We start from the raw sequence: 15,694 nt of genomic DNA, 5'->3' as shown, positions 1-15,694 counted from the left end.
ATTCAATTATCAGGGCTCATACTAAAATAACTTGAAAGAGATACGGCTGGTACAATTAAAGTTATGTTGAATTAAAAATCTCAGAACAAGTTTCCAGCACTAAAATGTAGGTGGAGAGCTCTCCCTGACATATAATAAAGATGTAACTGGAAATTCAGATAGGGATTTAAGCACAGACTTCCATCTATCTGAATCTGACATTTTGATTTTGAACCACCTCTATGTCCGATATAATTGGTATAGCAGGAAATTGTTAGCAACACACTTGGAGGGAAAAAAAAAGGTAAAATACACCCCGAAATACTCTCATGCTAAAGTACTTCTTTCACAAATTTAGCTTCAAAAGAGGACTAACAGGGAATTTAAAATTTGGTCCGATTTTACTCTGTGAATGACAGAAGGTCGCCAAACAATTTTTTTGGGGCAGGTTTGTTTTGGTTTGGTTTTGTTGTTTGTTTTTTTTTTTTGGTTTTTTTTTTTAAGAAAAAGCTGTAGAATGCATAAAATGCCAGTGAACTAAAGCATTAAGTCATAATCAAGTATCACACAGGTAGATTCACTGCACTGCGAAGCTAATACAGAAACCATACGTAAGTTAATACAGAAACATTATCCACAATACAGGCCTGTTTTTTTCAAATGCCTCATGACATACTGATGTTTTTAAATGACAATAGTTGTCTCAGTGCCATTCACTTTTCAGACCTTATAAAGACATATCAAATGAAATGGAATATCTGTAATACAAATATGTTTTCCAACAGCTCAAATAAGATGAACAATTCATTGCACATAATTCATTATGTATTCCAGACGGATAAAAAAGTGAGCTCAAAATATAACAACTGCTTTTAGATACTGTACTTTTCTTAAAGAAAAACAGCTATCTGAAAAATTTTATGCGTTATGCATTGCCCAGAGAAGTTGTGGCTGCCCCCTCCCTGGCAGTGTTCAAGGCCAGGTTGGATGGGGCTTTGAGCAACCTGGTCTAGTGGAAAGGTGTCCCTGCCCGTGGCAGGGAGTTTGGAACTAGATGATCTTTAAGGTCCCTTCCAACCCAAACCATTCTATGATTTCAGTTATTCCACCGCAAGTTGTAAGATGCTAGCCTTAAAGACCCAGAACAACCTAGAAGGAAAATAGAATGAAAAGGAAGAAAACAATATGGTATAAAATGTACTCTCACAAAATGGGTTATTTAGGTAAACCAGGGTCCTGCATCACTTTTGCACTTTCAGCATGCCAAAAAGCACATTGGTTACCTATCTTATAACGAAAGGAATACACCAAATGCAGAATTATGGTTTCCATGATAAGCTTCTACCCACAATAAAGACATAAAACCTGTTGTGCTATCTATTGTGTATAATACAAAAAAATCTTTCAGAAACAATTATTTCACGGAATCATTTAGTTTGGAAGGGACCTTTGGAGATCATCTAGTCTAACCATCCCTGATTAAAGTATCTAGCTCATGTCGTCTAGGACCACGTCCAATTGGTTTTTCAATATCTGCAAGGATGGAAAGCTCACAACCTCTCTGGGCAATCTGTGCTCGTGCTCAGTCACACACACAGTAAAATAAGTGTTTCCTGATGTTCAGATGGAATTTCAGGTTTGTTTTAATTTGTGCCCTCTGACTCTTGTCTTGTCCCTGGGCACTACTGAGAAAAGTCTGTCTCTGTCTCCTTTACTCCCTCCCATCAGGTATTTATATACGTTTATAAGATTCCAGGTATTATATATTACCAGGTATTATATTACCAGGTATCTCAGGTACTTATATACATTGATAAAATCCTCCTTGAGGATCTTATATACATTGACAAGATAAGCCTTCTCTTCTCTAGGCTAAGAAGTCCAAGCTCTTGCAGCCTCTCCTCACTTCAGATGTTTCAGCCCCTCAGTCATCTTTGTGACCCTGCACTGGACTCACCCCAGTAAGTCCACATCTTTCTTGCAAAGGGGAACCCACAACTTCACACAGATGTCCAGCTTCAACAGTTGAGTAGAGACTAAGGATCACCTTCCTTCGATTTCAGTAAAGCGTTTGACACGGTCTCCCACAGCATCCTCGCAGCTAAACTGAGGAAGTGTGGTCTGGATGATTGGGTAGTGAGGTGGATTGTGAACTGGCTGAAGGAAAGAAGCCAGAGAGTGGTGGTCAATGGGACAGAGTCCAGTTGGAGGCCTGTGTCTAGCGGAGTCCCTCAAGGGTCGGTACTGGGACCAATACTATTCAATATATTCATTAATGACTTGGATAAGGGAATAGAGTGCACTGTCAGCAAGTTCGCTGATGACACAAAACTGGGAGGAGTGGCTGACACACCGGAAGGCTGCGCAGCCATTCAGAGAGACCTGGACAGGCTGGAGAGTTGGGCGGGGAGAAATTTAATGAACTATAACAAGGGCAAGTGTAGAGTCCTGCATCTGGGCAAGAACAACCCCATGTACCAGTACAAGTTGGGGGCAGACCTGTTGGAGAGCAGCGTAGGGGAAAGGGACCTGGGGGTCCTAGTGGACAGCAGGATGACCATGAGCCAGCAGTGTGCCCTTGTGGCCAAGAAGGCCAATGGCATCCTGGGGTGGATTAGAAGGGGTGTGGTCAGCAGGTCAAGAGAGGTTCTCCTCCCCCTCTACTCTGCCCTGCTGAGGCCGCATCTGGAATATTGTGTCCAGTTCTGGGCCCCTCAGTTCAAGAAGGACAGGGAACTGCTAGAGAGAGTCCAGCGCAGAGCCACGAAGATGATTAAGGGAGTGGAACATCTCCCTTATGAGGAGAGGCTGAGGGAGCTGGGTCTCTTTAGCTTGGAGAAGAGGAGACTGAGGGGTGACCTCATTAATTTTTATAAATATGTAACGGGCAAGTGTCATGAAGATGGAGCCAGGCTCTTCTCAGTGACATCCCTTGACAGGACAAGGGGCAATGGGTGCAAGCTGGAACACAGGAGGTTCCACTTAAATATGAGGAAAAACTTCTTTACGGTGAGGGTGACCGAACACTGGAACAGGCTGCCCAGAGAGGTTGTGGAGTCTCCTTCTCTGGAGACATTCAAAACCCGCCTGGACGCGTTCCTGTGTGATACGGTCTAGGCAATCCTGCTCCGGCAGGGGGATTGGACTAGATGATCTTTCGAGGTCCCTTCCAATCCCTAACATTCTGTGATTCTGTGATCCTTAACATGCTGGCAATGTTCTTCTTAATGAGGCCCAGTATACCATTGAACCTTTTCTGCTGCAAGGCTGCATTGCTGGTTCACAGTCAGCTTCCTGTCCAACAGGACCCCAAGGTCCTTCTCATCAGATCTAAATCTTTATCTATTTACCTATCTTTATCTATTTAACCTTCTTTTAATTGAACTGCATCAGACACAGAAAGTCCTTTCAAAACAACATGAGAAATATGAACCTGAGATCTTCTAGAAACACAAAATCTGGTCTGACGAAGGTGCTGGTGATGGACATACATGGGGAGAACATGCTTAAATTAAGATGTTGTGCATTTGTTTTTATGTGTAAGTACATTAGTAATTCATTAATAAGAACTGTTTGGAAAAGTGGAATGATTGAAGATGTGCAGTTTATGTCAAACATTCTAGAAACCTGCTGATTCAATAGTATTTTGTGTATTTAGATTTAATTGCATGTACTTAATTCATTGGTAGAAGAAAAAAAAAAAAACGTTCTATACACACTCATGATTTGTAGACCAGCAAGTACTAAGAATTATCCCTTCAGGATTTAAGCTCTCCATGTTCTGAAAGATAATAATAGGTTTTAAAACATAGCCTCAAATATTATGTTTCATATTTTATAAACTGAAAAGCAAAAAAAATACCCCAAATCCCACAGCTCCCACTATTAAAGATTTTGTTATTCATTGAGGAGAGGTGCTGCAATGTTACCTTTTGTAACAGCTATGTTTTCAAAATGCAAAGAAATTATTGAAGTTAGAACTTCTTGAAATGCTGAATGAAGTAGGAATTGCCCCTTGCATCATATTAATTTTTCTTATTCAAAAACATTCACTATCATGTAGCATCAAACTTGCCCTCCTCAAAAAAGAAATTTGGTATTTCAACCAGTATAGCATAGTAATAAGAAACTGCACATGCAGCTGAACAGCTGTTGCACAGGTGTATCTCATCTGAGAAGAGTCTGAGCTTGACTTCTGGACACATAACAGGTTTTGTTTCTGTTAACTGTCAGCAAAATATTGCTGCCAAAATGCAAATTAGGTCTTCTAACGTCTCCTGCCCTCCCCCAATTTCAAGACCAAAAATTGAGATTTTAAGAGACTTAAAATTATTTAACATCTTAAAAAAAGAAATCAACATTTTTAAGGACATGATTAGTTTATGTTTAAGTTAAAGGGTAATACATACTTCACCAGATCTATCCTGTTGTTGATTGCAGCCCAGTGGAGAAGCGTTACATTTTCTTTGTCTGGTTGTCGTACATCATAACCTGCTTCCACCAACTCTCTACATCGTTCGTATATTCCATACCTTGAAGAAGAAAACAAGATTTCCCAAAGCTGTTACCTTAGATAAAAATGCATTTGGCAAATAACATACTTATGGTCACAACACAAAAGCTTCGACAGAAGAGAAATGAAGAAGCAACTTTACTTTCTGTTTATCTGTCATTACAGATCTCTTGCAACAAGTAGCTTCCACTGGCAGAAGTTATATTAATCAATTCAAGGTTTTACAGTAAACTCATCTCCACAGGAAACCACACAGCAGAGCAAGGCGAACTATCGATCAGTAGTATACCAACTATAAATAAAACTCTTCTCTTCCCAGGAACTCCACTACATTTGTTTCTCCCACCTCTCTTCTCCTTCCTTTCCATCTCTTGAAGACCAAAAGAGCTTAGCCAACTGATTTGACAGTATCTTCCTAAAATTCAGGAGATTACAAGATCATCAAGTCAATTACAAACACTAACAGAGCTCAAATGCTTCCCATTTTTCTTCTCAGGTAACAAATAGCAAACTTCCTGATGTAAGTTAATACCGTTTTCTTTATACCGCTTCAAAATTCTATACTGTAATATGCAATTAATTCTTTCATTAAAGAAGACTATGAAATGTGAGCTACCTTCATTTGAAAAAAAATTCTGCATACATTTTGAAAGTTGAAACAAATCAGGAAGCATAAATATCACTTAGGCATCTAATGTAGGACTAACTCCAACATTAAATAACGTTTGTCTTGATGCTTACGCTGTTTTACCACCTATTTTTCGTGGCAATAAAAGCAATGCAGAAAGGCAAGTAAAGATTACATTTCAACATCTGTACAAGCCATAGGGATTTCTCAAGTAAGGAGGAGGCTGATGTATGGGCACACCTTGAAATCAAGATCAAGGCCTTGTGACATCTGATTTCTGCTAGAGCAGAATTTTAACAGCCTCTCAACGTTGGAATTTAAGTAAGTTTTCTTTATGCTGCTTCTATGTTCTACTTTCTGCAGAAGAGACAGCCTTAGACAACTTAAGGCCCTTTTGCTCCACTTGATCAGCTTGCGTAACTGACGCAGAGACCTTTTTTTCAGGGTAGTTATCTTACTTTTTCTTTCATGTATTTGAATGGATCCTCAATCTGGACAGCGCTCCTATAATGAAGCCTCAAATGACTCAAGTGAACAAACCTCAGGAATGCTTTCCAAGCCTATCACAGGTTTGAAGCATATTAGTTAGACACTTAAAAAAGTACTAGATGTAACAGCCTACTTAGATCATGTTGTTTTCAATTTCTTAGGAAAATTGCACTAAAAATTATAAAAAATGCTAGAAATTGCTTTCATACCTATAATCTTTCCAAACATTACAAAAGATCAGAACAAAGACTACTGCGTGCCGTACATACCAATTGGCAACAAGCCTGTAAAATTTTGTCCCTCAGACTCAGTAAAAAAGCAGCAGTCACAATTTTGATGATAAAGCTTTGTTTTTAGTGAGTTGGGGGTGGGAGGGGAGTGAAGAGGTTTGGTTTACGAAGACTTAAAAATATGCAACCAGCTAGACAAGATACACATACTCAGACACACATAACTGCCAGGAAAACTGATAAGGCACTAAGTCTGGCCAGTCTTGAGGCACACTATCTCCCAAGTCCCAGTCTAGATCAGCAGTGTGGCCTGACGAATGCTTGTTCAAGTAGCTTAACACACGCCGTTCCTGACTCTCCCCCGCACAACTGAAAGGGCCACTGAAACAGGTTACAACTAATAAAGGCAGGTCAGCCAAGAAGAAGGAGTGAGAAGAGACAGTAGAAGAGATGGAGGAAAGAAGGACTTCTGAAAGCAAGACAGCAAATTCTGATCTTACTGCAGTACAGTATCACACTAGCATATTACAACATCTGAAGGTAACCTGGAAAGTGATTCATATAGAACAGCAAAACATCCTTTTGTTGACAAGCTGTTCTACTCCAGTCAGCTGTTATGAGAACCCTTCCTACTGTAGACAAGCCTGCTGCCTTCTTTTAAACAACCAACTGAAGCCATAAGGTAAGAAATGATTGACCTACAGCCCTGCTATTAGGTTTAACAGTCACCATCCAAAAAAACTGTACTGCCTAAGGCTGAGTTTAGCTGACTCTCATGCTACTTAAACAAGCAGTACTATACAACAAGCAGGAATTATATCAATAAAATAGTCTAAGTTATTAGAAAGATACAAAGAACAAAAGAACACAATAATCACAGAACAGTAATGGTTGGAAGGGACCGCTGGAGATCATCTAGTCCAACCCCCTGCCAAAGCAGGTTCCCCTAGAGCACGTTGCACAGGGTCGCGTCCAGGCAGGTTTTGAATATCTCCAGGGAAGGAGACTCCACAACCTCCCTGGGCAGCCTGTTCCAGTGGTCTGTCACCCTCAAAGTAAAGAAGTTTTTCCTCATTTTCAGATGGAACTTCCCATGTTTCAGTTTGTGCCCTCTGCCCCTTGTCCTGTCGCTGGGCACCATGAGAAAAGTCTGGCTCCATCCTCTTGACACCTGCCCCTAAGGTATTTGTAAGCATTGATAAGATCCCCTCTCAGTCTTCTCCAGGCTAAACAGACCCACCTCCCTCAGCCTCTCCTCGTAGGAGAGATGGTCCAGTCCCCTAAGCATCTTTGCAGCCCTCCACTGGATTCTCTCCAGGAGTTCCTTGTCTTTCTTGAACTGGGGAGCCCAGAACTCAACACAATACTCCAGGTGTGGCCTCACTAGGGCAGTGTAGAGAGGAAGTATAAGCCCCCCTGACCTGCTCACCACACTCTTCCTAATGCACCCCAGGATACCATTGGCCTTCTTGGCCACAAGGGCACATTATTGGCTCATGGTGAACTTCTTGTCCACCAGAACTCCCAGGTCCTTCTCCGCAGAGCTGCTTTCCAGCAGGTCAACCCCCAACCTGTACTGGTGCATGGGGTTATTCCTCCCTAGGTGCAGGACCCTGCACTTGCCTTTGTTGAATTTCATGAGGTTCCTCTCTGCCCAACTCTCCAGCCTGTCCTGGTCTCGCTGAATGGCAGCACAGCCTTCTGGTGTATCGGCCACTCCTCCCCGTTTTGTGTCATCAGCAAACTTGCTGAGTGTACACTCTATCCCTTCATGCAGGTCATTGATGAATAAGCTGAATAAGACTGGACCCAGTACTGACCCCTGGGGAACACCACTAGCTACAGGCCTCTAACTAGACTCTGCGCTGCTGATCACAACCCTCTGAGCTCTGCCTTCAGGCAGTTCTCAATCCACCTCACTGTCCACTCATCTAACCCACACTTCCTGAGCTTTCCTATGAGGATGTTATGGGAGACAGTGTCAAAAGTCTTGCTGAAGTCAAGGAGACAACATCCACTGCTCTCCCCTCATCTACCCATCATAGAAAGCCATCAGATTGGTCAAGCATGATTTCCCCTTGGTGAATCCATGTTGACTACTCCCGATAACCTTTTCTTCCACATGCTTAGAGATGGCTTCCAGAATGAGCTGTTCCACCACCTTTCCAGCAATGGAGGTGAAGCTGACTGGCCTGTAGTTTCCTGGGTCCTCCTTCTGGCCCTTTTTGAAGACTGGAGTGATAATGTTAACTCCTATAAAGTATAAGAGGCAATCATGCACACCTTTCATGGAATGGATTAGGATTTTCCTTACTTGGGATCAAGTTCCTTTTCTCCATAGTAGCTCCTGTAAGGCTATGTTTTGGATTTGTGAGCAAAATAGCGTTGATAACACATCAATATTTTAGCTATTGCTGAGAAATGCTTACACCACATCAAGGCCTTGTCTGTTTCTCACACTGCCCCACCAGTGAGAAGGCTGGGAGGGGACAGAGCTGGGACAGCTGACCCCAACTGACCAAAGAGTTATCCCATTCACATGAAATTGTGCTCAGCAATAAAGGCTGAGGGAAGGAGGATGAAAGGGACATTTAGAGTTACAGTGTTTCTCTTCACAAGTAACTGTTAGGTGTGATGCAGCCGTCTTTTCCTGGGGATGGATCAACACCTGCCTGCCCATGGGAAGTAGTGAATGAATTCCTTGTTTTGCTTTGCTTGCACAGGCAGCTTTTGCTTTATCTATTAAACTGTCTTTATCTCAAACCATGAGTTCTCACTTTTACCCTTCTGATTCGTTTCCCCATCCCACAGCAGGGGAGTGAGTGGCTGTGTGGGGCTCAGCTGCTGAACGGGGTTAAACCATGACATTACTATTAGTTAGCTACAACAAACCATACAAATGAGCTAGATGAGTGTGCTATCAAGTTAACTACACAAGACAAAATGAACCTCACTGAAAGTAACCTCTGGTACATAGTAAAGTTTTTGTTAGACCATGCTACCAAGATAGGTATAACCAAGCAGCACTGTCACAGTCTCGGGGCAGGAGGGTGCTGCTTCTTTGGGGTTTTGTGTTTTGTGGTTTTTTTTTTATTTAAAGCAAATCTCTAGTCTTACAGAAAATCTGACGCTGCTTTCTGAAGAACTTTCTCAAGGGACATGAAAACGAAAGAGAGCTGTGGCAAGCATATGAATCAACTCTACAGCCTATTGATGCAGAATACTGTCGCCAATGCCCCTGCAGAAGCCCTGACAGGATACTCTAATTATGCTCCACTGATGTTTACAAATACCATCCTCTGTAACTCACCCATACACTGCTGTGAGGCCCTGGGCAAAGACAACTGCATGAGTTCAGATACAACAAGGAGTAGTAGGAATGGATTCCTTCTGTGGGCTTAGCATCATAGACTTCCCCTCCTCCCCACTGGAAGGCAAACTGCAAGTCACAGGTAATTCCTACTGCTTGGCCACAAAACAGATCATGAAGTTCTGCAACACATCAGAAGTGCCTTCCCAGGAAAACTACATGCTTTCCAGAAGTTACACTGAGAATGAGGTATACAGCTATTTTTTATTTAAGTCACCATCAGTTTGTCTGTTCCTAGCAATTTATTTTCGTATCTTGAACTCAGTCATAACTGCTTACAAAAGATGTAACACACAAGGTATAATTTAATAACTCTTCAATTTATTGAATTGTCACAAGAGGACTTAAGGATCTAGACAGACAAAATCTGCCTGACAAAAAAAGGTTAAGAATTTACAACAATTCTTAACCTACAACAATGCGTCTCTTCCTGGAAAGAGCAGGCTGTCTGCAATTAAATAAAACACTGAATCTGATGCAGTCATGGGTTCTTGAGCTCTGTCCTAGAAATGCAGCATTCTTCTCTCACATACTACCTACAGTCTTCTTCCATCAATTTGCTGCAGCTGACTTCACCTTGCCATCTCCAAAGGTTCTTGATGCACTGTTAGATTACAAAATGAGAAAGACATCTATTTCAGACACTCAGCACAATCGTGCTTATAATGTTGTTACAAAGGGCTCTATGCCCTTCAAGAAAGAGGAATGGAGGAAAAGATTCAAATCCTCACAAGAAACAGATGCATTAACCTAACAAATTTTCAGCATCTGGGCAAATTCTAGAGGGTGATGCTGTAAACATCAATATGGAGTATAATTAAAGCATACTATTGAGCTTGCCTTGTTCTGAAAGAAATGGGACTAGGTCGTGCCGGGAAAAAAATACCATTGTGCAAACTCATTTCACTGTCAGTCTCTAAGCCATGTTGGTAACTAACCTGTAACATTTTATTTGTCATCAAAGGTTAAAGATATTCTGAATTTAATACTTTCAAAAATAGTATCCTAGAAGCCTTTGGCATTTTAAATATCTAATCCATTTTTTAATCTTTTGTCTGCAAGCACATCAACTTATTGCAGTCTACAACTACTTGAAAGGTGGTTGTAGTGGAGTGGGAGTCGGCCTCTTCTCCCAGGCAACTAGCGATAGGACAAGAGGACATAGCCTCAAGCTTCGCCAGGGGAGGTTCAGGTTGGACATTAGGAAGAATTTCTTTTCAGGAAGGGTCATTAGACATTGGAACGGGCTGCCCAGGGAGGTGGTGGAGTCACCATCTCTGGAAGTGTTTAAGAAAAGACTGGACATGGCACTTAGTGCCATGGTCTAGTTGACATGGTGGTGTCAGGGCAATGGTTGGACTTGATGATCCCAGAGGTCTCTTCCAACCTGACTGATTCTGTAGATTGCAATACTGCTCCCTATATGAAATAAATACCTAAAACTCTTGGAAATAGACACTGCCAGCTTTGCTGCATGATTAACATAAAATTTGGCCACAATACTAGGAAGGAATCTCTCTTCAGTGAGCACATCACCATGCCAACAAACACTAGGTAAGCCAGGAGTTCACTCCCCCCCCCTTGCTGTCATTGCAAGTTCAAGCAAAGCTGTTTTAACTGGAAATGCAGTTAGTAGGAAAATTATCTTTTATCTTTTGAAGTCTCATTCCCACGAATTATGGTGGTTAAATACTAACAAAGCCTTTCACACGTTCTCATGGGTTTTGTGTTAAACAGTAAGACAGTTTTGTTTTCAACAGCAAAGGGATAACTCAAGAGCTGCTTAATGAACTGTTAACAGTGATGTTGAGAGACAAGGGAAATTCAGCTCCCGCGTATGTTCCAAAGCCTCAAATTGTCTAGACAGTTGTGGCTATATTACTAGTGTGGTTAAAAAAAAAACCCACCCTTCCATGTGAACTTCAGGTATATTTCACTTTCAGCAATATAATCAAACTCCATGGGCACAAATGACCAAGCATAAACAATGTGTACCCGGTGTCACCGTCTGCCCATCCTCTCCTGAGAATAGCTGAAAAAAGCCAGGAGTAATTGTCACTTTGACCAACCCTCACCAATTTGCATTATTCCGTATGTATCCAATTCTTTTCTTATCAGTTACCTTACGAATGATGACAAATAGTGACGAAAAGAGCATGTTCTCAAATGTATCCAACATTTTTTTTCCTGAACAAGATTCAGCATAGTTCATATTTTATGCTGCACTATCTCACAATGCACAAAACTTCATTTTGAACGAAAAGTTAATCTTGGCATAATGAAATCATAATGCTTGAGCACAAGGAATCAATCTTCCAGAAGTCACAAAAGCACTTGGTAATATCATTAATGTTTAATACCCATGTTCATAATGGTTATTTAACATACTTTCAGCATAGACGGAATTTGCTCAAGTTCACTACAAGCAGAAGGTGCCTATTCGCTCCTAACAGAACTAAAAATCACAATGCAAGGATTAATGTTTCTCAGATTTTGTTCTCCTAGTCATAACCCATCACATACTTCTCTACTTGTGAACATTAGCTACTTCTCCTCAGTTTCATGACTTAAAAGATTTAAAACAAAACAAAGGCAGCATTTTAAGTTATTATGCTAACACAGTACCTTTGCCAAGATATCATATTCAAAGTCAGGACTCCAGCCTTGGACGACACAGGGCTACTGGTGCCAGAAGAGACAGAAATAAACATATCCAACATATCTCCATTAAATTTCACTTCTAAATCACTTATGACTTTTTTTTTTTTTACAAGACTCCATTCCCTTGCAGCTCCAGTGAGAACACTGAATGATATCCCAGCAGAACAAAAACAGCCCACCCTCTGATTTTCTAGAGGCAAAAGAAATTCAAAGACTTTCTGTGCAGTGACAAGTGAAGTACTTTTTAAGTATTCGTATGCAATGTTCTGCCTTTTCAATAGCAAAGGCAAGAATAGATTATTTTTTTACTACTGCTTTGAAAACAGGTTTTCAAATACATGAGTGGCCTGCTTCTGCTTTCAGAAACACAGTGGAAGCTTCATATGAACCAAACAATTTTGCTGTAACTGAATACAAGATGCCAAGAGATCACACACATATTGTAACATCTGCAAGACAAAGGGCTAAGACACTACTACTTTTTAACACTACCTAGATGCCCTTGGACATGTTTATAACAAAGCCAGTGAAAAGTGTCCTTTATATCAATAGATATTAAAATCAAACACTATGATTTTTACTCTAGTACAAGTTTCTGAAAAAAAAAAACCACAGAGAGACACTATTTTGGGTATAAAGCATGCCTAGGCCCCCACATCTGCGGGATAATTTGTCAGGAACACAATCGGAAAAAAATACAAATACTGATAAACTCTTCACAATGAGAACATCAGCTGAACTGCTCTTTTCTATACAAAGTCTTAATTTGATTGTAAAAGGTTATTAGATTTGTAGCTCATAGTGTATGAGCATGTTAATTTAATAAGTGTCCAATCTACAGACTAAGAAGATAAAGTACACAAACAATTCAACAAGACATGAAACAACGAACAAATACTTCTGGAAATACGTGTGGAGCTTGCAAGCTATTATTTTCCCATTATTTTACTACCACCGTTTTATTTCTCTGTAATCAAGTGCCAATAAACTCAACATCTCAAAACAGAATTCCACAGTCAAACAGCATATATGAGGTATAGATGAGTTTTAAACGTTTTCATCCCATTTTTCATTATAATCTTTAAAGTTTAAGGAACTATGTTCCCCATTTTCACATATGTTGCAACAATAACATAACTAGTTACTTTCATGGGAGAAACTTAATGTAGCACATTGAATACTAGAAGAACAACAATATCACATGACTAACTGCTTCCTGCTTGGATCATCACAAATTTGATAGCAAACAGTTCTATACTATGGCAAAATGCACTTTCTACCTGTCAAGAAGCCTGCAATTGAAGTAGTCTTACATGAAATGCCAAATCATTGTGGATGACAGATCAGTTCGTCTTTTTTTTTTTTTTTTTTTTTTTAAAACAGAGGAAGACACACAACTCTACTATTATAATTAGCTATCAGACCATTTTCGAGACCAACAGAATTTCATTTAACTAATGGTAAGCACCCAGCTACCATTTGACTGTATCACACAAAAAAAAACCCTGTTATATTCTCTTGGGGAAGTTTTGAAGTGTTCTGAAAAAAAACCACAAAACTGTGCTGCCAATCCCATGCTGAATGCTACATGTCTGGACTTGGGAAAAAACCCACCCAAACTAAGAGACTGGAAATAATTCTTATTCTATTTTGCTACATTTTGCTTGACCTTACTGAACTGCTTGGGGAGGGGAGTTCTGGGAGACAGATTAGTGGTCCTTTTTCACAAAACTTTTTGTGGCATCTTACTTACGTTAGCACTGAACTAAAAAGTAAACAAAGTCAGCAGACATTTTAATCTAAGTGAGTATTAATTTCTGAGGACAAGTGGTTGAGGGTAAGATCATCTATTTTTCATATATATAAAAGAAAGGTTATATTTCTATTAGTGAATAGCTACATCATTTTAATAGAAACCGCATATCTTTTTAATAACACTGAATTAATATATTAGCAGCATTATTTATTTTATTGCAAGTCTTATGATATTGGGTGGATTTATTTTCTGCCTTAAATTTCAGAGATCTTTCCCTTTAAGACAGTTGTTTTATATAACACGGCCTTCAAATCCTAGTAAATAATGAAAATAAAGGTGAGCTCTCCCTCCAGTCAGGGAAGTGCTGTCTGGATACGACAACTTGATCACATACCCATGCTGACAGTCCTCCTTCCCTGTGATATTAACCCTTAGGGCTACGATATGAAACCACAGTCCTCTTTTGTGAGATGTCATCCTCTCTGTAAATCACATCTCACCATGACTGGGAAGGAACATAACAGATAACTCACAGCCCTGTTGATTCTTGTCTGAGGAGACCATAAAAGAATTATAACAACTCAGCTGAAAGCACAGATCAGCCTAAATTTAAGGGCTAATGAGGACAAATGTGTTTTAGGGTTTCAAACATGCAATGATCATACAAGAATGGAAGCAGGTAACTTGTAAAACCACTTCTGCTGTCATATTTCCATGTTTTTAAGAAGCAGCTAGTTTGACGCTATGCCAATATTTTTATTTCTAAAATTCCCCTAACACGAGGATTATAGGTTGTAGTATTACTAGTAAAGTATTTAGAGCAACAATTGCAAAGTCAGTCAACATCTATTTAAGGAAGTTAAACTCCTCACAACTGAAAACAAAAGTGAAGCAGAGTACATACTTCCTAAACCTAAATGCGGCCTGTGTCACGTGCAGAGCTGTGAAGCTGCTTTCAATTGGAGGAAATGTCTTTTAGGAAAAAAAGGAAAGAAACGTTTTCTCTTAAGAAGAAAAACACAAATAGCTCAGCAAGATATACAATAGTTTAAGCATTGAAATTAACAATGCAAGAAAAATAAAACTCTTACAAAACCCCATAATCTCAGCTCACTGAAGAAAAGGGACAGTGGTGGTAGTTTCTGAATGGTAAACAGTAGCAAGCTAAAAAGTAGTGTCATGACAATTCTTCAGAAAGTCTTGTGAGTTAGTATGTACTACAGGACTGTGAAGACGACAAATTTGTCTAATTCATCTGCATTAAGAACACAATTATCAAATTTCCACACAGTTTAAACCCACAATCCTTTCTCAGCAATAAACTCAGTTTATTTAATTAAACTCACTGAAGCTGCAGAATCAGAGACAATGAAGGAAGTTACACAGAGACACATTCCTTCTAATCTATAAATGATGTCAACAAATCAAGGAAATCCTCATGTCTGCATATCAGTGTTGCCCGCTTACCTCTTAATCATCACCTACAAAAAATAAACATCAGTACCAACAGGAAGAAAACATATGTTCTCTTCCAACAATCTGTCCAGCAACCACCTATATTTACAATTTACCATAATTCCTCCTATATATTTTCATACAATGCTCATAAATTTGTCTGAACAGTAATCTTGTAGAGTTCACTTCTGAAATCATCTACTACTGTATCTACAAATACAGTTCACCTTCCACTTTATGGAAATAAAAAGATCCATTTTACTGTTTTTTTAACTAATACAGACACAGACAAATCTAACACTCAAAAATAAACTTACTGTGTGGCTTTGACAATGTCCCAAGTGCTGTAATCATCAATGTGGCTTTTCCGTCCAAGAGATTCACTATATCCATGGTTGTAATGGCTTTGAGACTTTATTTCCTAAAAAAGACAAACTTACTATTAGAACACCAAAATCAGCATTATTAAAGTTTCTCAGAAAAACAATTCATAAGCAAAACTAAAACCAGTATCCAGTTCAATATACTATAAAGCTACCTAAATCTGATGGTGGAAAGCTGACTGGCCACATTTCTATATTTTGCAAAGCAGGCCACTGTATTCTCTAGCATA

General features: G+C 39.7%; 1 protein-coding gene across 3 annotated transcripts in view; it reads right to left on the bottom strand.

Moving 5' to 3' along the window:
* ZDHHC17 (zinc finger DHHC-type palmitoyltransferase 17) overlaps nucleotides 1-15,694 on the bottom strand; it is an 82,472-nt gene that overhangs the window by 46,238 nt on the left and 20,540 nt on the right. For all 3 annotated transcript variants that reach the window (XR_011048181.1, XM_068400583.1, XM_068400585.1), the window contains exons 2-3: nucleotides 15,399-15,502; nucleotides 4,389-4,511 (exon numbers count right to left, since the gene is read on the bottom strand). Coding sequence is in view for 2 of the 3 variants with exons in the window: in XM_068400583.1 (XP_068256684.1) it covers nucleotides 4,389-4,511; nucleotides 15,399-15,502 (227 nt within the window). In the remaining variant the exon portion in view is untranslated. The remainder of the gene's footprint in view (nucleotides 1-4,388; nucleotides 4,512-15,398; nucleotides 15,503-15,694) is intronic.

Source organism: Nyctibius grandis, chromosome 5, assembly GCF_013368605.1.
Source record: "Nyctibius grandis isolate bNycGra1 chromosome 5, bNycGra1.pri, whole genome shotgun sequence".
Taxonomy (NCBI): domain Eukaryota; kingdom Metazoa; phylum Chordata; class Aves; order Nyctibiiformes; family Nyctibiidae; genus Nyctibius; species Nyctibius grandis.
This window is presented reverse-complemented; position numbering and strand designations above follow the sequence as displayed.